At 42.6% G+C, this 24,636-nt stretch overlaps 1 protein-coding gene across 8 annotated transcripts in view; it reads right to left on the minus strand.

Moving 5' to 3' along the window:
* LOC140192879 (palmitoyltransferase ZDHHC3) overlaps positions 1-24,636 on the minus strand; it is a 162,380-nt gene that overhangs the window by 132,892 nt on the left and 4,852 nt on the right. For all 8 annotated transcript variants that reach the window (XR_011884485.1, XM_072250389.1, XM_072250385.1 and 5 more), the window contains one exon: positions 23,785-24,114. Coding sequence is in view for 7 of the 8 variants with exons in the window: in XM_072250389.1 (XP_072106490.1) it covers positions 23,785-24,087 (303 nt within the window). In the remaining variant the exon portion in view is untranslated. The remainder of the gene's footprint in view (positions 1-23,784; positions 24,115-24,636) is intronic.

Consider the following 24,636-nt stretch of genomic DNA (forward strand, 5'->3'; position numbering starts at 1 on the left):
CTGTCTTCCATAGTGAAGACTGATGCAAAATACTCATTTAGTTCATCAGCCATCTCCTTGTGTCCTGTTATTATTTCTCTTGCCTCATTTTCTAGCCGTCCTATGTCTACTCTCACTTCTCTTATTTTTAAACATACTTGAATAAACTTTTACTAGTCACTTTGATATTATTTGCTGGCTTGCTTTCATATTTCATTTTTTTCCTTCTAATGATTTTTTAGTTGCTCTCTGTAGGTTTTTAAAAACTTCGGATCCTCTATCTTTCCACTAGTTTTTGCTTTGTTGTATGCCCTTTCTTTTGCTTTTACAATAGCTTTGACTTCTTTTGTCGGCCACAGTTGTACTCTTTTACCATTTGAGTACTTCTTCATTTTTGGAATACACATGTCCTCATTTTTCCCAGAAACGCACACCATTTCTGCTCTGCTGACATCCCTGCCAGCAGCTCCTTCCAATTTACTTTGGCCAACTCCTCTCTCAAACTACTGTAATTTCCTTTACTCCACACATACTGTTACATCAGACTCTACTTGATCCCCATCAAATTTTAAGTTGAACTCAGTCATATTGTGATCACTGGTTCCTAAGGGTTCTTTTACCTGAAGCTCCCTAATCGCCTCTGGTTCATTACATAACACCCAATCCAGTATAGCTGATCCCCTAGTAGACTCAATGACAAACTGCTCTAAAAAGCCATCTCGTAGGCATTCAACAAATTCACTCTTCAGATCCATTACCAACCTGATTTTCCCAATTAATCTGCTGAAATCTCCCATGAGGTTTGTTGAAATCTCCCATGACTATCATAACATTGCCCTTTTGACATGCCTTTTCTATTTTCCATTGTAATTTGTAGTCCCCGTCCCAGCTACTGTTGGGAGACATTTGTAAGGGTCCTTTTACTTTTGTAGTTTCTTAACTCAAGCCACAAGGATTCAACATCTTATAATCCTACATCACATCTTTCTAATGATTTGATGTCATTCTTTACCAGCAGAGACATGCCACTCCTCTGTCTACCTTGCTATCTGATACAATGTGTAACCTTGGACATTCAGCTCTCGACTGCAACCATCCTTCAGCCATAATCTAGTGATGGTCACATCATACCCGACAATCTGTAATAGTGCAACAAAATCACCCACCTTATTTCTTGTACTCCACACATTGAGATATAACACTAAGTACTGAATTTGCGACTCTTTTTGATTCTGCATCCCTCATGCACTGATACTCACTGGGTTGGCTGCAATTCTGTCTTGTCATCTGTCTGCCCCACTTGACAGTCTGATTTTTTAACCACATGTCCTATTCAGAGTCCCTTCATTCCGGTTCCCATTCCCCTGCCAAATTAGCTTACACCGTCCCCAACAGCTCTAACAAAACTGCTCACCAGAATATTGGTTCCCCCTCAGGTTCAGGTGCAACCCGTCACTTTTGAACTGGTCATTACCCCCCCCCCAAGAGAGATCCCAATGATCCAAGAACCTGAAGCCCTGCCCCCTGCACCAGCTTCTGAGCTACTCATTAATCTGCCAGATCATCCTGTTTCTACCCTCACTGGCACGTGTCACAGGTGGGAACACAGAAATTACTACCCTGGAGGTCCTGCTTCTCAGCTTTCTACCTAGCTCTGTAAATTCTCTTTTTAGGACCCCTTTGCTTTGCCTTCCTGTGTCATTGGTACCGATATGTACCAAGGCATCTGGCTGCTCTCCTTCCAAAATTGAGTGGAGTTACTGTTACTAGGGAGAAGTTGCTTGAGGAAACTGAAAGATCTAAAGGTAGATATGTCACCTGGACCGAATGATGTACACCCTAGTGTTCCGAAGCAGGTGCCTGAAGAGATTGTGAATGATCTTTCAAGAATCACTAGATTCTGGAAAAGTTCTGGAAGTCTGAAAAATTGTAAATGTCACTCCACTCTTCAAAAATAGAGAGGGGCAGAAGAATGGAAACTACAGGCCAGTTAGTCTGACCTCAATGTTGACTGGAAAGATGTTGGAATTGATGGTTAAGGACGTGGTTTCAGGGTACATGGAAGCACATGATAAAATAGGCCACAGTCAGTATGGTTTCCAAGAGAGCATCTTGTCTGAAAAGATGTGTTGGAGTTCCTTGAAGAAATAAAAAGTACGACAAAGAAGAATCCGTTGATGTTGTGTACTTGGACGTTTTGAAGGCCTTTAACAAAGTGCCACACAAGGTTTCTTAAAAAGCTACTACAAGCCCATGGTATTACAGAAAAGATACTAGCCTAGATAAAACATTGGCTGATTGATAGGAGGCAAAGAGTGCGAATAAAGGGAACCTTTACTGGTTGGCTGCCAGCGACTAGTGGTGTTCCACAGGAGTCTGTGTTGAGACAGTTTCTTTTAACATTGTATGTCGGTGATTTGGATCATGGAATTGATGGCTTTGTTGCAAAGCTTGCAGATAATAGAAAGATAGGTGGAGGGGCAGGTAGTTTTAAGGAAATAAGGGCTACAGAAGGACTGATAGATTAGGAAATGGGCCAAGTATCAAATGGAAATCACTGTCAGTAAGTGTGTGGTTATGGACTTTGGTAGAAGAAATGAAAGGACAGGCTATTTTTTAAATGGAGAGAAAATACAAACTGAGGCACAAAGGGAATTGGGAGTCCTTGTGCAGGGTTCCCTAAATGTTAATTTGCAGGGTTGAGACTGTGGTCAGGAAGGCGAATGCAATGTTAGCAGTCATTTCAAGAGGACTAGAATATAAAAGCAAGGATGTAATATTGAGACTTTAAAAAGCACTGGGGAGACCTATCTTGGAGTATTGTGATCAGTTTTGGACCCCTTATCTTAGAAAGAATGTGCTGAAACTGGAGAGGGTTCGTGGGAGGTTCACGAAAATAATCCCAGGATTGAACAGCTTGGCATATGAAGAGCATTTGATGGCCTGAGGCCTGTATACACGAGAATCGAGAATAAAGTCTGACCTAATTGAAACCTATCGAATGATGAAAGGCCTTGATAGAGTGGATGGTGGATGTGGAGAGGATGTTTCATATGGTGGAAGAGTTTACGAGCAGAGGACACAGCCTCAGAATAGAGGGGTGTGCTGTTAGAACAGATTAAGGAGGAATTTCTTTTGCCAAAGAGTGGTGCATTTGTGGAATCTGTTGCCACAAGCAGCTGTGGAGGCCAAGTCTTTACGTATATTTAATGCACATGTTCATAGATATTTGACTGGTCAGGCCATGAAGGGATACGGGGGAGAAGGTAGGAAATAGGGGCAAGAGGAAAACGATCGGCCATGATGGAATGGTGGAGCAGACTCAATGGGCCAAATAGCCTAATTCTGCTCCTATATCTTATGGTCTTATAAAAGATCTGAAGAAGGGAATTAGGAAAGTCAGGAGGGGCCATGAAAAGTCCTTGGCAAGTCAGGTGAAGGTGAATCTCAGGGAATTATACATACATCAAGAGCAAAGGATAAACAGGATGAGGGTAAAATCGCTCATGGATAAAGAGCGGAACATTTGCTTGAATGCTGAGTATGTGTGTGAGGTACTTAATGAGTAATTTTCTTCAGTATTTATCAAGGAAAACAACATGAAGGACAAAGAGATCATTGCTGAGTGCAGAAATGTGCTAGGGTGTTTAGAGATCAAGGAAGAGGAAGTGCTGGGCCTCCTAATTAGAATGAAGGTGGATATAGAAAGAGGGCAGGTGCACGGGGTTGAATGGGATCCAGGATCAGCCCTGATGACTTGGCAGAGAGTGCTCGATGGGTTGAATGGCCTAATTCTGCTGCTCTGTCTTATGGACTGATAGCTAAGTCCCCAGGACCTGCTGGGAAAATCCTGTAAACTACAGACTGGTAAATCAGTTGTTGGGAAATTGCTTGAGAAAATTCTCAAGGATAGGATACATGAGAATTAGGAAATCCACAGCCTTAATGGAAAGCTTGTCATATCTTCCCAGCTTGAGTTTTTTTTTTGACAAGGAGGACAAGAGATTTATGAAGATAGAAGAGTGGATGTTGCTTACATAGATGTTAGTAAGGTGTTTGACGAAGTCCCTTGTGGGAGGCTAATCTAGAAGATTAGGATGCATGGGGTCCACAAAGGATTGGCTGTTTGGATTCAGAACTAGCTTGTGCAGAGAAGACCGAGGGTAGTGGTCAAAGGGATTTATTCAGGCTGGAGGTCTGTAATTTTTGGTGTTCAGTAGGGATCTTCCACTCCTGTTGAGGGCAAGACCCTTAACAGCATTGCTGAGGAGAGATCTTGGGTTCCAAGTTCATAGCTCCTTGAAAGTGGCTACATAGACCAACACGGTGGTTAAGAAGGGTTATGGAATGCTTACATTTATTAATCTAGGCATTGAGTTCGAAAGTCTGGAGGTTATGTTGCAACTTGATAGAACTCTGGTTAGGCAGTATTGCATGCAGTTCTGGTCGCCCCACTGCAGATGGATGTTGAGGCTTTGGAGAGGGTGCAGAACAGGTTTACCAGAATGCTGTCCATTTCAGAGGGCATGTGCTATCATGAGAAAATGGCTACACTTGGGTTGTTTTCTCTGGAGTGGCAGAGGCTGAGGGGAGATCTGATGGAGGTTTACAAGATTGTGAAAGGCATCAATAGAGTGGACAGGGAGCATCTTTTTCCCAGGGTAGAAATGTCGAATACCAGAGGGTATGCATTGAAGGTGAGAGGGGGTAGGTTCAAAGTGGATTGTGGTAGAGGTAGATACAATAGAGGCTTTTTAGAGAAGTTTAGGTAGGCACAGGAATATGGAGGAATATGGCCATTGTGTAGGTAAGAGGGGATGAGGTTTAGGGGATTTTTTGATTTACTTTTTAGCTAGCTCGGCACATTCTGGGTCAAAAGACCTGTTCTTGTGTTGTACTGTTCTATGTAATTTGTCACATCCTCAAAGAATTCATTCAGGATCATGAGACATGACCTGTCCCTCACAAAGCCATGCTGACTATCCCGAATCAGACTGCTTCTCAAGATGCTCATAGATTCTGTCTCAAAGAACTTTTTTCATAACTTGCCCACCACTGAAGAAAGACTCACTGGTCTAATTCCCAAGGTTATCCCCGCTCCCTTTCTTGAGCAAAGGAATGATATTGACCACCCTTCAGTCATCTGGCACTACTCCTGTGATGCAAAGATCCTTGCCAGAGGTATAGTAATTTCTTCCCTCATCCAAGTTCCAGCACATTCTCTTTCTTGTTACAAACATCTCAGTCCCTCTCACTGGTTAATACTAAAGTATTCATTAATGACGTTCCCTACCTCCTCTGACTCCAGGGACACACATTCTCTTCTATCCCTTATTGGTCCTATCCTTATCTACTCATCCTCTTATTGTTGAGATGTGTAGGATGCCTTGGGGGTTTCCTTAATCTTACCTGCCAAATCTTTCTCATGCCCCCCTTCGAGCTCTCCTAAGACCACTCCTCAGCTCTTTCCCGGCTAACTCTCTAGTGCCCTGCCTGACCCTTGCTTCTGAAACCTTAAGCAAGCATTCTTCTACCTCTTGACATGATTTTTGACATCTCGTCACCCACTGTTCCTTCACTTTATCATATTTTCTCTACCTCATGGGACAAACCTATCCAGAACCCCATGCATGCTTTCTCACTATTTGTATTGTGCATTTCCCCAAGTATGTCCAATGCCAATTTACTGCTTTATTGTATCATGATTCCTCCTCCCCAATCAACTACTTCCCTATATCATCTGTTCGTATCCGTGCCCAAGCTATGGTAAATGTCAGGAAGTTTTGATCACTGTTTCTGAAATACCCATGGAAAGATCTGACAGCCAACCTGGTTCATTGCATAGCAACAGATTTTTTTTAAAAACCCTATTACCTCTCTCCCTGTCCCTATTGAAATATATAAACCCCAGAATATTCAGCAGCCATTTCTGCCCTTGTTTCAGCCAGGCCTATTAGCTCCACGTACTAACCTATGCTCTAAATTCTTCGCCATTAATCCTGACACACTTCAAACCATCCCATTGACTACAATTTTGCTTGATCAACTGCCTATCCTTCCCTCAGTCTCATGACACATGCTGCATCTACCTGCACACCAACAACCCTATCACACTGGTTTCCATCTAGACCAAACCCTCCCCAACAACTCTTGCAAACTTACCTTCCAGGGTATTACTCACCCTCAAATTCAAGTGCAGCTATTCCTTTCGTCCATGTTATAACTTCCCCAGAAGTCCTGAATGATCCACAAAGCTGAAACCCTGCCCCCCGAACAGATTCCTCAGCCACACATTCATCTGTTCTTCCTCTCACTGGCACATGGCACAGGCAGCAATCCATAGATTACCACCCTTGAGGTCCTGCTTTCACCATTCTCATCTGTTTTCCTACCCACGTCATTGGTACCAATATGTACCACCACTTCTGGCTTCTTACCCTATCCCTAAAGAATGCTGTGGACTCAGACATCCCTGGCCCCTGGGAGGCAGCATACCATATGTCACATCAGCAAAATTTCTTGTCTACTCCCCTAGCTATTGAATCACCTATCACCACCACTCTCCTCTTCTCTCCCCGCCCCTCCCCTGCACTAGCAGCTCATCTTCCTCCCTCCTGACATTCACCCACTTACCTGCCTACTGCATCTCAGGTGCAACTATCTTCCTGTATCTCAAACCTTTCAACTACCAAATGATACTGAGTTTATCCCACTACGGCTCCATTTCCTAACACAGTGTTTAAGAAGCTACAGCTGGATGTCCTGCTTGAAGGTGTAGTTGTCAGAGACGATGGAGCTATCTCCCTACATTCTGCAAGAGGAAGCATTCCACTGTTCTAACTGCAAAAGATAAAGAGAGAGAGAGACTCACCAGAAACAAGAGGACACCCTCATGCAGAAGCTCCTTGAGCCAAAGCCTCAAACACCCCACTGCAGCAATGGCTAGTCTGTTTAAAACTGAGCTTCCTTTCAGAAGAGAATTACCCAACAATCTCAAGCACCACTCACTTTTTAAATCTCACAATCACCACAAGCAATGGCTTGTGCATCCTCAAGTCTGCTGAAAAGAGGGTGCCTAGACTAGGCCTTCATTTCCTCAAATGCAGAAGATGGGAAGATGATCTGATACAGTTCTGTAAGATCACGAGGGGCAAAAGCAGGGTGAAGTCAAAGTTTTTCCCTGGGAGATGGGCTAAAACAGGAGGGAACAGGTTTAAGATTAAAAGGGGCATCAGGGGAAGCTCATTCATGCAGAGTGTGCTGCATATTTTGAATGACATATAAAAGATGGCTGAGGCAGACACATTAGCAACGTTTAAATGCCATTCAAATAAGTACATAGGAGAGGCTGAGAGGGCTGTGATCTTTCAAGAATCATTGGACTCTAATTTTCCAGTCCTCTGGAATCATCCCAAATGTCGCTCTACTCAGAGAGGCAGGATGCAGTAGAAAGGAAATTATAGACTAGTACACCTGACCTCCGTGGTTGGGAAGATGTTGGGAGTCAATTGTTAAGGATGAGGTTATGGAGTACTTGGTGACACAGGAGAAAATCAGCAAGGTCTCTTCAAGGGAAAATCTTGCCTGACAAACCTATTGGAATTATTTGAGGTTACAAGTAGGATAAAGGGGATACAGTGGATATTGCATATTTAGATTTTCAGAAGGCCTTTGACAAGGTTCCACACATAAGAATGCTTACCAAATTAAGGGTCCATGGTATTACAGGAACGTTACTGGCATGGTTAGAGCATTGGCTGTTTAGGAGGCAGGGAGTGGGAATAAAAGGACCCTTTTCTGGTTGGCTGCCAATGACTAGTGGTGTTCTGCAGGGATCAGTGTTGGAACAGCTTCATTTTTATGCTGTATACCAATGATTCGGATGGGTGGAATAGATGGCTTTGTTGCCAAGTTTGCAGATGATATGAAGATTGGTGGTAGGTCAGGTAGTATTGAGAAAATAGGTCGGCTGCTGAAGGACTTAGATCAGGAGAATGCACAAGGAAGTGGTAAATGAAATACAGGTGCACATTCCTTTATCCGAAATTCTGAAATCCAAAAAGCTCCAAAATCCGAAGTTTTTTTTGCCGACAGCTGACGTCACTCAGGAGTGACGTGGCAGCACGAGCAGAGGCTGCCAGACGTCAGTTGTGGCTCAGCATGTCGTACTGGTTACACGTGCATTCGCTGTTCACTGATATTTTGTGTTCACTGTTGACTTAGTTTAATTTCACTGTGAAAATGTCAAAAAGTGCTGCAGATACCCCTATGGGTAACAATGAGAAAAAGAGAAGGAAGCCTCTATCATTATCAATAACGCAGAAAGTAGAGTTGTTGCAGAAGCCTGATCGTGGTGTGTCTGTGCGGCGTCTTACTGAAGAAAATAGTGTCGGAACTACCAACGTATATGATTTAAATAAACAGAAAGACAAGTTGCTGAAGTTTTATAGTGACAGTGACGTTCTACATTTATTCCAATAAATCATTTACCGTCTGTTTGATTCGGTTCGTTTGAAGCTGTATAAACAGGATTGAACAGCAGAGCAGACTCGATAGGTCAAATGACCTAATTCTGCTCCAACGTCTTAGGGTCTTTACTACCTCTGACACTCTTAAGCATCTAGTTTACTGCTGGTGCCTTTGACTGTGAAGACTGATGCAAGATACTTATTCCTTGTCCATTACTACTGCTCAGGCATCATTTTCCTGCAGTCCGATAGCCAGTCTTGCCTCTCCTTTACACAATGTATCTGAAGAAACTTTTGGTATCCTCTATTATTGGCTAGCTTACTTTCATATTCCATCTTTACCTTCTTAATGATTTTTCTTGTTTTCTTCTAAAAAAAAACTTCCAAATCCTCTAAATCCCCACTAATTTTTGCTCTAATATATGCTCTCTTATTGGCTTTTATGTTGGCTTTGACTTCTCTTGTTAGCCATGGTTGTGTCATTTTGCCTTTAGAATATTTTCCTCTTTGGGATGCACTCTTTGTGAACAGCAAAGGCTATCATGGCTTGCAGCAGGATCCAAACAAGTTGGAAAAATGTGCTGAAATATGGCAGATGGAATTGAACACAGAAGTGTGGTGTTGTACTTTGGGAGGACAAGCCAGGATAGTGAATGGTGGGGCACTGAGGAGTGTGGTGGGACAAAGGGATCTGGGAATACAGATCCGTGATTCATTGAAAGTGGCATCACAGGTAGATCGGGTTGTAAAGAAAGTTTTTGGCACATTGGCCTTCATAAATCAATGTAGTGAGTACAGGAGTTGTGATGTTATGTTGAAATTGTTTAAGACATTGGTGAGACCCAATTTTGAATATTGTGTGCAGCTTTTGTTACCTACCTACCTACAGGAAAGATGTAACTAAGGTTAAAAGAGTACAGATGAAATTTACAAGGATGTTGCCATGTCTGGAGGACTTGAGTTATGAGGAAAGACCCAGTAGGGTAGGACTTTACTCCCTGGAATGTAAAAGATTGGGAGGAGATTTGATAGGGGTGTACAAAATTATGAGGAGTATAGATAAGGTAAATGCAAGCAGGCTTTTTCCACTGAGGTTGGGTGGGACTACAGTCATGGGTTAAGGGTGAAAGGGAAAATGTTTAAGGGGAACAGGAGGGAAAACTTTTTCACTCAGAGGGTAGTGAGAGTGTGGAACGAGCTGCCAGCACCACTGGTGGGTGTGATTTCAATTTCAATGTTTAAGAGAAGTTTGGATAGGTGCAAGGCTAGGAGGGCTATGGTCTGGGTGCAGGTTAATGGGACTGAGCAGTAAATGGTTCAACACGGACTAGTTGTGCTGAAGGGCCTGTTTCTGTGTTGTTGATTTCTATGACTATGACACAAAGGTTGGTGGAGTTGTACATATTGTAGAAGACTGCCGGATGTTACAACAGAACACTGACAGGATGCAGGCTGAAAATAACAAATGGAGTTCAACCCAGAGAAGGGTGAAGAAATTCTCTTCGGAAGGTTGAGCTTGAAGCAAAATATAGGTTTAATTGCAGAATTTTTAGCTATGTGGAGGAACAGTGGGATCTCGGGTGTTCACAACCATAGATCCCTTAAATTAGACATGCAATTTCACCTGTTAAGTTGGCCTTTATTAGTTGGGGGACTAAATTCAACAACCGCAAGGTAACGTTACAGCCCTTTTAAGCTCCGGTTTATACTTGGAATTTTCGTCACTGCATTATAGGGAGGATGTAGAAGTTTTAGAGAGCGCGCAGAGGAGATTTACTAGTTTGCTTATTGGATTAGAGAGCTTGTCTTATGGATGATAGCTTGAGTGAACTGCAGCTTTTCTTTGGAGTGCAAGAAGATGATAGGCGACTTGATCGAGGTGCACAGGAGGGACAGATCAAGTGGATATCCTGAGACCTTTCCCCCCAGGGAGTAAATGAATACCAGAGGGCATAATTTTAAGGTGATTCGAGAAAAGTATGGGGGGGGGTGTCAAAGGTGTTTTTTGTTTTTAAAAAGAGTGGTGAGTGCATGGAACACCCTGCCAGAGGTGGTGGTAGATGCAGATACATTAGGGTCATTTAAGAAACTCTTAGATAGGCACATAGATAGTAGAAAAATGGAGAGCTATATAGGGAGTAGGGTTAGATTGATCTTAGAGCAGGTTAAAAGGACAGCAAGACATTGTAGGTTGAAGGGCCTGTACTGTCCTATAGTGTTCCATGTTCTCTAAATTCAGCCGAGCAACAGGTAACCAAATTCCTCAACTGCTCCTATTTGACTGTTATGCTCCCAGCAACAAATGAGTGCAATACTTTTGAAATAGAGAAAAATCAAGCCTGAACTCAAAAAAGTTTGCTTTTCAAATTTCCGAAGTATAGTGACTTAGTACTAAAATTCCTCCTGATTCTCCACCCACTTCTATGAAAAAGGTTTATGCAATGAACCTCCTAAAAATAAAATCAGATGAAAAACATTTGAAACAGCTTAGGTGACAAAATGATGCCTGCAACAAAAAAAAACCCATCAGAAGCAGTTGCAAGTTTAAAGCATCTTAGTTAACCGAGACAGCTCGCATAATTAACATGGCTATCAAATGCTAACTCCATGGCATTTTACTTATTTTCACCCATTTGTATTGACCAACTTCACTTTCACCCATTTCCCTAGTGGTATTGTTGAACTGCTGGGAACTTTAATAAAACACGAGTGAATGGATGACAAAGGAAGTGTTGCTGACTGATTCACATCTATGATTTTCTATACTGAGTTATTTACCAACTAAACCATTTTTTTAAAACAAGGTGGGGCGGTGGTGGAAGCAGGAAAAATGATGGTTAAAATAAACTAGTTTAACAACTTTCACAGGAAGAGTTGTACTTTGTTTTCAGTGAAATGTGATAGGAAATTCAAAGTTAACACACAATACTGGTGTCCCCCGCTTTTTGAACGTTCACTTTACGAAACCTCACTGTTACGAAAGACCTACATTAGTTACCTGTTTTCGCTAACGGAAGGTGTTTTCACTGTTACAAAAAAAGGCAGCGCGCGCCCTGAGCAGCCAAGCTCCTCCCCCGGAACTGCATTCTTGCCGGCATTGCTTAAACACGTGCCTGTGAGCAGCCGTTAGCAAGACGAGTTCTAAGGTATCGGAAAAGCTTAAAAGAGCTCATAAGGGTGTTACACTGAGCGTAAAACTAGACATAATTAAGCATCTTGATCGTGATGAACGAAGTAAGGACTAAGTGAGTTTGGCTTGTGGAAGCTGACGAAGATGATGTTGAAGAGGTTTTGGCATCCCATGACCAAGAACTGATAGATGAAGTGCTGATGCAATTGGAAGAAGAAAGGATAACAATCGAAACCGAATGCAGTAGCGAATGGACCGAAAGTGAAGTCGTCCAGGAACTAAATTACAGCAACTGCGTGAGATTAACTGCTGCAATGATAAAGTACGACTTTAATTTTGAAAGGGTACGTAGGTTTAGGGCATATTTGCAGGATGGTTTGAGTGCTTACAAAGAACTGTTACGATAGAAAAATGCGCAAGGCTAAGCAGTCAAGCAGACTGTCGTTTTTCAAGCCTTCCACATCAGCCACAGCAGACGACGAACCTCGACCTTCGACATCGAGGCAGGTAGACATAGAAGAAGATGACCTGCCTGCCCTGAAGGAAACAGACGATGATGAGATGACACCCCAGTGTCCCACCACCCCAATCCCTGGGCTGCAGAGAATGCAGTGGTAGCCGGGATGCACCCAACACATCTTTAAGAAAAAAGCCGAAATAAGCAAGCTAATTAATTAGGTGCCACCTGGCACATAAATGTCAGCCCAGATCAGAGGCGATTGCCAATTGCATCGCCTCTGATCTGGGCCGACATTTACGTGCCGGGCGGCACCTAATTAATTAGCTTGTTTATTTCACCTTTTTTCTTAAAGATGTGCTGGGTGCATCCCGGCTACCGCTGTACCCCTGCATGCTTCGCGGATCGGTATCGGTTGGCGGCCCGGAGGGTGGGGGCCACTGCACCTCCCCAACCTCCGACAACTCAGCCTAACACACCATCGTCAATGCGCTCGGCGCTGACTTCCTAATTCAGGTAAGTGATACTACACTGTACATACATTATTTCTACTTTATATAGGCTGTGTATTTTTATGTGTTATTTGATATGACTTGGCAGTTTCATCGATTAAAGGTTACTGGAGAGAGCGTTTCTGCCGGGAGCGCTTGCGTGAGATTTTTGCTACGGAGAACAGTGCGGCAATGAATGTAGAGAAGTATTTCTGCTTTATATAGACTGTGTATTTATCATATCATTCCTGCTTTTACTATATGTTACTGTTATTTTAGGTTTTGTGTGTTATTTAGCCCGATTTGGTAGGTTTTTTTTGGGTCTGCAAACGCTCACAAATTTTCCCCATATAAATAAATGGTAATTGTTTCTTCGTTTTACGACATTCCAGCTTACGAACCGTTTCATAGGAACGCTCTACCCTCGGGTGGCGGGGTAACCTGTATTGAAAAAGGATATAGGATATTATTTTGGCCTAGGAAGAGATAAAGTGAAATGAACAGAATAAAGTTGCCAAGTTTATTTAGATCCCAAAATATTTTTCTTATTCATAACTATTTGTCAATCATGGACTACTCTATATACTTCTGTTTAATACCGTCAAATGCATTCAGAAGGAGCAATTTAATTCCACAAAGCAAACAAACAAAAAAAAGAGAACCACAATTCACATTCTTTACTGTCTTCTCTTCAGAACGCTGTTTTCTGGATTATAGCTGGGCAACCTCTTAAGAGGGAGACACAAGAGATCAGAGCACAAAAACACTGCAGAAGTAGGAGATCTGAAACAAGAACTGGAAGAACTAGAAATAGGGTAATTTACCCATTTGACCTCTTTTACATCAGTCAGTCACAGATAAATTATCTTTGTCCCAGCTCTACAATGTTCACCAAGTGCCCAGGAACCACTTAACCTCAGTTTTGAAAAGTCAATAACATTCACAAGAGATAGAATTTCATGGCTCTATAACCATAAATAGACAATCTCAACATAGATCGTCTGTACAGGTTTACCCCGCCATCCGAAGGTAGAGCGTTCCTATGAAACGGTTCATAAGCCGGAATGTCTTAAAGTGAATAAGCAATTACCATTTATTAATATGGGAAAAATTTGAGTGTTCCCAGACCCAAAAAATAACCTACAAAATCATGCCAAATAACACATAAAACCTAAAATAACAGTAACGTATAGTAAAAGCAGGAATGATATGATAAATACACAGCCTATATAAAGTAGAAATAATGTATGTACAGTGTAGTTTCACTTATCAGAATCAGGAAGACTCCAATAAATTCGAGTTCAGTCACAGTTAAACACTTGCTTATACGAATAACCACCTGACTCAATCGACAATCGCCTCTAATCTGGGCCGACATTTATGTGCCAGGAGGCACCTAATTAATTAGCTTGTTTATTTCGCCTTTTTTTAAAGATGTGCTGGGTGCATTCCAACTACTGCTGCTCCGCTGTATTCTTCGCGGCAATGTATCAGTTCACGGCCCGGAGGTTGGGGACCACTGCTTAAACTCTGAAGCTGCCCTCGCCTCAGAAACCGATCAAACCACCCACGACTACCTTTAAATTCCACTTTTGCAACACTTTCATCACCATCATCCAGTGCTTTCTGTTTCAGCTTATCAAAAAGACTGACTGATTTCTTCATAAGTATAAGAAAGCTTAACAGAACACCATGCTTTGTACACCCATCAATCCACTCAAGCAATAGACTTTCCATTTTATCCATTACTGGATGCCGACTAAGAGAGACCACTTTGCTACGAGCAGAACCAACAGTAACATCGGTAGCTTTCAAAATTCTTTCTCTCTGCGTATAAATAGTGTGAATGGTGGATGCAGGCAAGTTCAACGCGCGGACAATGTCCTTACTTCGTTCACCACGATCGAAACTCTTAATTATGTCTAGTTTTACGCTAAGTGTAAGACGCTTACGAGCTCTTTTAGGCTTTTCCGATACCTTAGAATTCATCTTGCTAATGGATGCACAAAATAAATCGAGATAAAGCACGTGTTTAAGCAATGGTGGCTAGAATGCAGTTCCGGGGGAAGAACGTGGCTGTTCGGGCGTGCGCCGCCTTTTTTCGCACGCTGTCTTTTTTCACGCGCTGCCTTTTTTCGTAACAGTGAAAACACCTTCTCTTAGTGAAAACAGGTAACTAATGTAGGTCTTCTGTAACAGCGAGGTGTCGTAAACCGAATGTTCAGAAAATGGGGGCCACCTGTATTTGCCTGTTGTTTATTTTGGAAAAGTCAATAAAAACCCTAGGACACAATTAATCACATGGATTTGTAGTAATCACTTTTGTATGTATTCCATATTAACATCAGTACAGCTGAAAATGTGACACTGTCCCCCATCCCCCCCAAAAGTAAGAAACCTCATTTGGAGAGATTTCTGGAGTTTTATCAATGTCATGATATTTTCCATATTGTTGCATCAAAACAATCTAAAGCTTTTGTCATAGCGTATAGAATTACAGTACAATAATTCAAATATGGGGGTTCCACACAGCCATATTCTAGGCCCCATTTGGTTGTAAAATGAATATATTTAATCAGACTGCTCTCCATACCTCATAATAATTTTCCAAGTCTTCCACATCTTCATCAGAACTTTCCACGTTCTCTGAGGTGGATGCCTGGTTCTCACAGTCTGCCAGTCTACACATGTCAGTACACCTGAGGCCATTTGCAACACACATACATCTTGGGAGTGAACATTTTTTTGGACAGTTACAGGCCAGTAGATCCAGGATGGCATCGGGTGCTGGCTGGCCTTCCATCCAGTGCACCACCAACTGTTCAGCTTCCTCTTCTCTCTCCATCTTCCATCCTCTGCCAACAGGGCTTGGCACTTGTGGGTCCTTCTCCAAATATCTTCTCCATATACCAGCCTGGTAGTGGCTCGCTGTGCATGTTTTGTTAAGCAGTCCTTGCATGGTGGGAGTTGATGACTTTCAATTTCACCTTTTTTGGCACAGAAAAGGTGATACCTGAGCTCATTGACCTTGGAGGTCGATGCTTTTGGGGCATACAGCAGACATATAAGTGCCTCCGGTTTGTCCATCAGTTCTGGGGAGAGGTCCCATTCCTGACCCAACTCTAAGAATGTGTCCTGAGTTTCCCTGTTGCTGGTCAGAAGTTTTAGGGCACCTATCTTCCCTTTGCCTGCAAAAACACTTACAGTGTCACATCCTGTATATGTGTGCAACCCAATGAGAACCCTACAAACCTCTATGCCAACAGTGGCAGCAACCTTCCTGTTGTCTACAAGCCTTGTACAGGTTCTAGTGCCACACTTCTGGAACAATGGGGCCTCAATCTCGTCACAAAATGCTAAAGATGTGTGTCTTCTGAGCAGATCACTACAGACTGATATCCCTCTCTTGTGGCATGGGCAACATGGAGAAGTAGGTGGCCATCTGCTTCTTCTTGTCGACACTGAAGAGCTGACACCTCCTCACTGTCTTGAGATGTGATTCTGTAACATTTGTCATTCACAGTTGCATACAGAATCTTCTCCTGTTGCTTTGCTCTGTACTCCGCCTTCCTCCATTCATCGACTGTGAAGCTAATGAGACTATTTTTGTTGCTGACTTTGGTCAGGAAGCTCCTCCACTGCCTCACCATCTGTGTGCCTGTGATACCTTGCAACTCATGACCTGTCCCTTCACCCCATAGAGATCTTTCACTATTCTTGATAGAGTTCTCCTTGTATGTGTTGAACACAACATCTGTTCTGCTATTCTGACTGCCTTCCCTCCGAGCCATACCCAGAATTGTTGTAGCAACATCTCTGAAAATAACTTGATCACCTTTCAATCTTTGAACCAAGTTCATTCCATCAACCACTGTAGCAGAGTTCTCCATTGTTGTGACAGAGGTGTTCCAGAAAGTCTGTCCACAGGGTTATCAGCTCAGCTAAGAGTGGACTTTGCAGCAGATTGTTCAACTTCTGTTGGTTCAAGTCACTGGTCATGTCTTTCACATGGTCTAAGAATGATTTGATCATCCCACTCCTCTATGGAACGTTGTCCTCAACCCACGGTGTGAACTCTGCCCATGCGAGTCTCATCAGTGCTTCATCGATGTACTTGTGGACCCTGACAGCACAATTGTAGTGTTTACCATCAAGGACTCCATTGATGGACCCTTCTGCGACAATTCCAGCCTCTATGCATACATCCTTTAGACCAGCAACCCGAAATCGCTTCTCTAGGATGGCGAAGGCATAAAAAATAATATGGTCCTGAGAAGAATGTTGGAGAAGTGCTCTTTGTGCTTCCAGGCAATTTCAGTGGCTTTTGCATGGAGTGCTTGATCCATGACTACCACAATTGTTTCTCGATGAAGTTCCTTCCTGATGAGCTCTGATTGGTTCAGGATTTCAAATACTGTGGTCAACTCTGTGGCTGGTGAATTGATGGTTGGCAGATACCCAACAATATCTTGTGAGACTGGTTCTTGGTCCCTGGTGCTGATATTAAAAGCAGTCCAGCTTGGGATTGTCTGATTCTCTGGATCTGTGTTTGCCTTGCAATGTCCACACCAGGTTCTTCTTGCAGGCAAGAAGAGCAGCTTCCTTGGTTTCCTGGACACAGGGTTCCCTGGTTGGGCCCACACGTGCACCTGCTATATATACTTCCAGTGCTTGGTCCTCAATGGTGACTGATCTCTGCTTCAGTTTCTCAATGTTTGGAAGCTCAGCTCTTGGCAGATGTGGTCCATAGACATTGGCCTGTACCACTATGCCATTGACTCTATGTGATGTACCCTTTCCAGTGAGAGTTTCCTCAAGTCTATCGATATTGTCCCATGCAAGATTGGTGAAGACATGAGGCTTGATGGAGGCCGGAAGCACAACTCTCTGTTTGGAGGCTGTTGCCAGCTTTTGGAGAGACAGAGCAGGGTGGTTCTCTTCAAGTTGGGAGCAAGACACCCCATGCCCAAGCCTGTTCAGTGTTTGGATGAGCTCCGTGTTACCCGTCAGTGTTTTAACTGCGTAAGGAAGTAGAAGGTGCTTTGGTGGTGGTTTACGTTGACCACATGTCACAGCATATACTATGTCCTGACTAAATGACTGAACCAGAGCAGTAACCCTCTGTGTTTGAGTCTTGGTGTCAGGATGTCCAGTGAGCAGTCCAACAAGAAGCCACTCTAGTTGATCCGGTATGGAGGTGTGAGCACTGTCTTTCACATCAGATGGATGGAATGGCCAGGGAGTCACAGTCATCTCCTGTCTAGTGATTGATCTGATATGTGATGAAGTCTGATCCATGATCTTGTTGAAATTGGTTGCCTTGGCCCTCCAAACTTTGAGTTCCCTCTGTAGAGTTTGATTTTCCAAGACAACGTCCCTTAACGATACACTTCCAGGAACCATTAATAATTTTCCTTTGTCATCTGGAAATATATCTACTGAATTGCCCAGCTCAGATTCCTGTTTCCTACAAAGGTGCTTCCTTGTAGAATCTTGCAGCGGTGTAACTCCACCAGATAGCATGAAAGATTCAAGTTTCATGACCAAAGAAGTGACGTGTACAATCATCTTGCTGGGTATGATATCAGCTCTGATATACTTGAAAAGGTCTTTATAGGCTTCCCTTTTAATCCTTTTATACAGTTCATCACCATCTGTTTCATCGTCATTCTCTTTGTACTCGGGTTCCTTTTTCTTGATTCTGGTATAATCCTTACAGCATGAAACATGATAGTGGGTCTCTGCAGCAACTATGTCTCTGCTTGTTACCGCTAGAATCTTCTCATCTTCCTTTTGGTTTGCACACTCTCGTAGTGTTCGGTCAGCTCTGAGCTGTGCAACTTGTGTAAGCTTTTCACGTGACTTGGAGCCCTTCAGAAAGTTCACCGTATTACAAAAAAGTGCAGATTTGATCATACCCGCTTGCTTCTGAAGAAGAACTCCTACATGGGCCTTTTTGATGTACAGGTATTCTCACCAGCTTCAGCAGTAATGCTTTCCTTTTCAGAGTCTCTCGGTCTCTCTTCATGGTGACGAGGCTTCCGCATTTTCGGTGATAGTAGATTCTTGGGACACACAGAAAGCTACCACCGCTGCAATGCTACCACATATTTTCTAGCACTAGGGGGTGTAGACTTTGCCAAAAATCACTATAAGAATTATTCCCCCCCAGGTGGTACTGGTGGCCCAAATTTGGGGTTCCTGGCTCACAGACTACCAGAGGGGGAGCCTCTCAACAACCCTGTCAATCCTAAAAGTCTTGACTCAGTTTATTTCTTCCTTTAAAGCTCAGAAGCAAGCTTACTCAGTCCACCCTCATCCCAGGAATCAATCAATCAATAATATATTTACAATTACTATAGTAAGCAGAGCTAGTATATACAAGCAACACACACAAAATGCTGGTGAACGCAACAGGCCAGGCAGCATCCATAGGAAGAGGTACAGTCGATGTTTGGAGCTGAGACCCTTCGTCAGGAGCACCAGCATTTTGTGTGTGTTGCTTGAATTTCCAGCATCTGCAGATTTCCTTGTGTTTGCGCTACTATATACAAAATAGTTATTGGCATGCAAGATGGTTCCTCAGGCAAGCTGACCCAATTTAAAAGGAATGCTGCAGATTAAGATGTAGTGTAGGTTACTCAACAGAATTTAAATAATTAAGCATAGCTCAATGGTTAATTAATTGCAGGAAGATCAAGTAACAGTCTTCAACCTGCTTGCAAAAGCACCAATTTCTCAAATAGATTAAATAGGAGCACAAATTGAGTTGATACTGCACAACCTAACTCTAAAGATCACAGATAATAGCATATTATTTCCCAATTATCTTAATACTTTCTATGTATGATTTGAGCAGAAGGGGAATGGAATTTCACCACCTGCCCTGATAACCTTCAATGTGCCTGTACCCAGTCACCACTGCAAACTTCAGGTCCATCTTCCTGAGAATGAACCCGTGAGGAATATCCCGTCCAGATAGAGTTACTGGCTGTGTCTTTACATCCTGTGCAGATCAGCTGGCAGGGTTATTTCCAGACATTTTTAACCTTTCCTTACATCAATCTGAGGTGCCCATTGCTTTAAGACCAGTATCACCCAAGTACCTAGAAAGGCAAGGTGCCTTAACAACTACTGCTGGGTAGCTCTGACAACCACCATCAAGAAGTGCTTTGTGAGGCTGGTTTAACTCCAGCCACCCAGACAGCCTTTGCACATTGCAATTTATCTACTGCTGAAACACGTCCATGGCTGACACCATCTCCCAAGCCTTGCACTCTACCTATGGACAAATTCCAGATTTACCACCCTCTGACTAAAGTAATTTCTCCACATCTGTTACAAAAGGACATCCTTCAATCCTGAAGTCAAGCCCTCTTGTCCTAGAATCCCCTACCACGGGAAATAACTTTGCCATATCTAATCTGTTCAGGCCTCTTAACATTCAGAATGTCTCTATGAGATCCCCCCTCATCCTCCTGAACTCCAGGGAATACAGCCCAAGAGCTGCCAGACGTTCCTCATACGGTAATCCTTTCATTCCTAGAATCATTCTCATGAATCTTCTCTGAACCCTCTCCAATGTCGATATATCCTTTCTAAAATAAGGAACCCAAAACTGCACACAATACTCCCATCTGTGGCCTTACAGAGCCTTAACATCACATCCCTGCTCTTATAGAAACATAGAAAATAGGTGCAGGAGTAGGCCATTCAGCCCTTCGAGCCTGCACCGCCATTCAGTACAATCATGGCTGATCATCCAACTCAGAACCCTGTACCTGCTTTCTCTCCATAACCCCTGATCCCTTTAGCCACAAAGGCCATATCTAACTCCCTCTTAAATATAGCCAATGAACTGGCCTCAACTGTTTCCTATGGCAGAGAATTCCACAGCTTCACCACTCTCTGTGTGAAGAAGTTTTTCCTCATCTCGGTCCTAAAAGGCTTCCCCTTTATCCTTAAACTGTGACCCCTCGTTCTGGACTTCCCCAACATCGGGAACAATCTTCCTGTAAATACTTAAAAAAGCTTTTGGTATCTTCTTTGACATTAGTCACCAACTTCCTCTCATAACTTATCTTTTCTTTCCGAATGACCTTCTTTGTTTTCTTCTGCAAATTTTTAAAAGCTCCCCAATCCTCTATCTTCCCACTAGCTCTGGCTTCCTTGTATGCCCTCTCTTTTGCTTTTACTTCACTTGTCAGCCAAGTTAGTGTCCTTCTTCCCTTTGAAAATTTCTTCTTACTTGGAATATATCTGTCTTGTACTTCTCTCATTTTTCGCAGAAACTCCAGCCACTGCTGTTCTGCTGTCCTTCCTGCAAATGTCCCTTTCCAGTCAACTTCGGCCAGTTCCCCTCTCATGCCATTGTAATTTCCTTTATTCCACTGAAATACCAACACATTGGATTTTACTTTTTCCCCTCTCAAATTTCAATGTGAACTCGATCATATTGTGATCACTGTTCCCTAAGGGTTCTTTAACCTTAAGCTCTCTTTAACACCTCCAGATCATTGCACTACACCCAATCTAGCACAACCAATCTCCTAGTGGGCTGAACAACAAGCTGTTCTATAAAAAGCCATCCCTTAAGACATTCTCCAAACTCTCGAGCTCTAGTACTGACCTGGTTTTCCCAATCCATTTTCATGTTAAAATCCCCAAGGATTATCATGACATTGTCTTTCTGATATGCCTTTTCTATCTTCCTCACAACAATATCTTAGAAGCAATAATTCTCTTTGAGGCGGCCTTAGGGTGTGAATGACATGATCCATGACAGGATGTATGTAGAAGTCACAGATAGCTTGCAAAATACCACTTGGATGCTCCACAACACTTCTGGGACAAAGTTCAGTTGACAGATGAGACAAAAGTTGAAATTTTTTGGCAGAAATGTTTGGAAGAAGGACACTGCACACCAACACTTTATCCCAACCGTGAAGCTCAGTGGAAGGAGCGTCACGGTTTGGGCTGCTTTGTTGCCTCAGGGCCTGGACAGCTTGCAATCATCGATGGAACAATGAATTCAAAATTGTATCAAGATATTTCACAGGACAATGTCAGAGTAGCAGTCCATCACCTGAAGCTTAATAGAAGTTGGATGATGCAACAAGACACTGATCCAAAACACAAGAGGAAATCAACAGAATGGTTTAAAAAGAAGAAAATTTGTGCTTTGGAAGGCAGAGTCCAGATTGAGATCCTACGGCATGACTGAAGATTGCTGTTCATGCAAGGTATCCCAAAATATTGATGAACTGAAAAATTTGTATGGAGGAACGGACTAAAATTCCTCCTCACCATTGTGCAAGTCTGATCAGCAACTACAGGAGACATTTGGTGGAGGTTATTGCTGCTAAAAAAAGGTTCTATCAGATATTAAATACAAGAATTCACATACTTTTTCCAGCCTAGACTATGAATGATTAAATAACATGTTCAATGAAAAATACAATTGTTCGTCTGTTATTAGCTGAGGCAGATTGTGTTTGTCTATTATTGTGACTTAGTTGAAGATCAGATCAAATTTTCTGAGTAACTAATGCAAAAAACTAAGCAATTGCAAAAGCATTCACAACTTTTTCTTGCAACTGTAAAATAAACGAGTAAAAATGGAAGTTATAATTGGCAAGATTTCGAGCGACACAAAAATTGGTGGGGTTATAATGGTGAAGAAGATAGTCTAAGAATACAGCAGGATAAGCTGAAAGTTGAGTGGAATTTAATCTAGAAAAGTGTGAAATAGTGCATCAAAATAAGTCAAATTCTGCAGGACAATAAAAATGACAGAGACCTTTGCAATTTTAATATAGAGACACTACAGGATACGCCCATAGCTTGCTGAAAGTAGGGACACACATCGCTAGGGTAGTGAAGAAACCATACTTGCACCAAGACATCAAGTACGAGTCAAGATATCTGTTGCAGTTGTGCAAAGCATTGGTTATACAGCTCTGATACTGTGCAGAGTTCTCATGACACCACATGTTATGGTGCCTACAGAGTACAGGAGGAATTCACTCGGATTTCTGAGTATGGTAGTTCGAAGGGAAGATTGGAAAGGCTGGGCTCATTCTCACTGTAATACAGGAGGCTGAACAGTGGCCTTACAGAGACTATTAAAACTATAGATACTTTACTTATAATTCTTTACCCAGTGTGGGCAGGATTTAGAATGGGAGAGCACAGGTTTAAGGTGAGAAGGGAGAAATTTAAAGATCTGAAGGGCAAGCTTTACACATACTAGGTGGCAATTATCAGGAATGAGATGCCAGAGGTGGTGTGGTAGTGGCAGATAAATTACAGAATTTCAAATGCACTGAGACAGGTACTTAGGACACAAAACATGAAATGTACGCACGTTGGATTAGTATTGATAACAGAACAGATGAAGTGGGCTGGAAAGGCCTGTTTCTATGTTGTATGATGCAATTACTCTATAATTGCATGTCCTTGTTCTCAGAGGTGCAAAACCCAAATCCAGTGTTATAAATCAACGCAGTATGTTCCAAAACTCCTACCTTGACTGGGCACTGGAGGGCAAACAGCAAATTATTGATATGTGGGACAACATTTTAATAGACAGAAACAAATTTAAATCTGCTGGAAATATAAAGCTAAAACAGAAATTGTAGGAAATAGTCATTAAGTCAGGCCACATCAGTGGGAAATGAAAAAGTTAACACAATTTTTTTTTCATTTGTTTTGTCTATGTTCCCATTTTCTAACTGCTCCCATTCACTTACCCCCCAGCGGTCACCCTAATTACATCCCATGGGATACAACTCCCCCACTACCGAACAAGATGCTGTCTCTCTCAAACGATCTCTTCAAAGGATCCTTGGCCTGTTTTACTACAACTACTACTACGTCGACTCAGGCCTAGGAGGCCGACGTCAGGCACGATGATGGACTCTCCACTTCTCCCTCTCCCTCATCAGTGTGTTCAGTTCATCTACATTAGCTGTGCCGCTGTCTTCCAGCAGCGTGTTGACCATAGTCTTGGGAGGGTGCCCTGTTTTCCTTCCCTCAAATATGACCTGACCAGCTTAGTATTTCAAGCACTTCTGTTTAATATTAAACAATTCTAATTTTTTTAACTGTTAGTTTAAAAATAGACAGTACCCAAAGCTTTATATTTAGTATTTTTAGACATAATGGGACCCAGGAAAAGCCAGCTGAGGCTTGCAATATATTCAAATTTAGTCATTCAGTCCCAACAGCAATCAGTTATTGAGATAATGAGAGACTTACAGGATCTGTCAGCATGGCTCTAGAGTGAGAAGCCAAGGCAAGGAAAGCCAGTGCATTGAAGATAATCCCATTTACGATACTGTACACCAAATCTTTTCCAGGGATGAGCATTACAAAAATCACCACAAACTCTGCATAGAAAATCAGCATCCAGGTTACAATGACACAGGCCAGCCCACAACCATCTTTGATGAACCAGATCCTATCCATCGAGCTGTCACTGGAGGGGGGAGGGACACACTGGTCAGCTCGCAGGTATTCAGCTCGCCGCTCAATGTCTCTGTTGCGACTAGTTGATATCATGATCTAATATGCAGTCCATAATTAAACCTGTTAATTCAAGAAGAAAGAAAAGGCCATTTGCAATGGTACCACTGGACTTAGTTATGAAGCACAGAAACAACATTAAATATCCATCTGTACCAACCCTACTGCAAGGTCAGCTGAAGGGATCATCCGGTCTCTCTTCCCACCATTACAGACATTTACACCACACGCTGCATCCGTAAAGGAAACAGCATTGTGAAGGACCCCACGCATCCCTCATACAAACTCTTCTCCCTCCTGCCATCTGGCAAAAGGTACCGAAGTATTTGGGCTCTCACGACCAGACTCTGCAACAGTTTCTTCCCCCAAGCCATCAGACTCCTCAATACTCAGAGTCTAGACTGACATCTACATCATTTATTATTATATTGTAATTTGTCCTCTACTGTGCCTATTGTCTTGCTTATTATTTATTGTAGTGCCTGCACTGTTTTGTGCACTTTATGTAGTCCTGTGCAGGTCTGTAGTCTAGTGTAGTTTTGGTGGTGTTTTACATAGCCTAGTGTAGCCTTATGTTGTCTCACA

The sequence above is a fragment of the Mobula birostris genome, unplaced genomic scaffold, assembly GCF_030028105.1.
Source record: "Mobula birostris isolate sMobBir1 unplaced genomic scaffold, sMobBir1.hap1 scaffold_296, whole genome shotgun sequence".
Lineage (NCBI taxonomy): Eukaryota > Metazoa > Chordata > Chondrichthyes > Myliobatiformes > Myliobatidae > Mobula > Mobula birostris.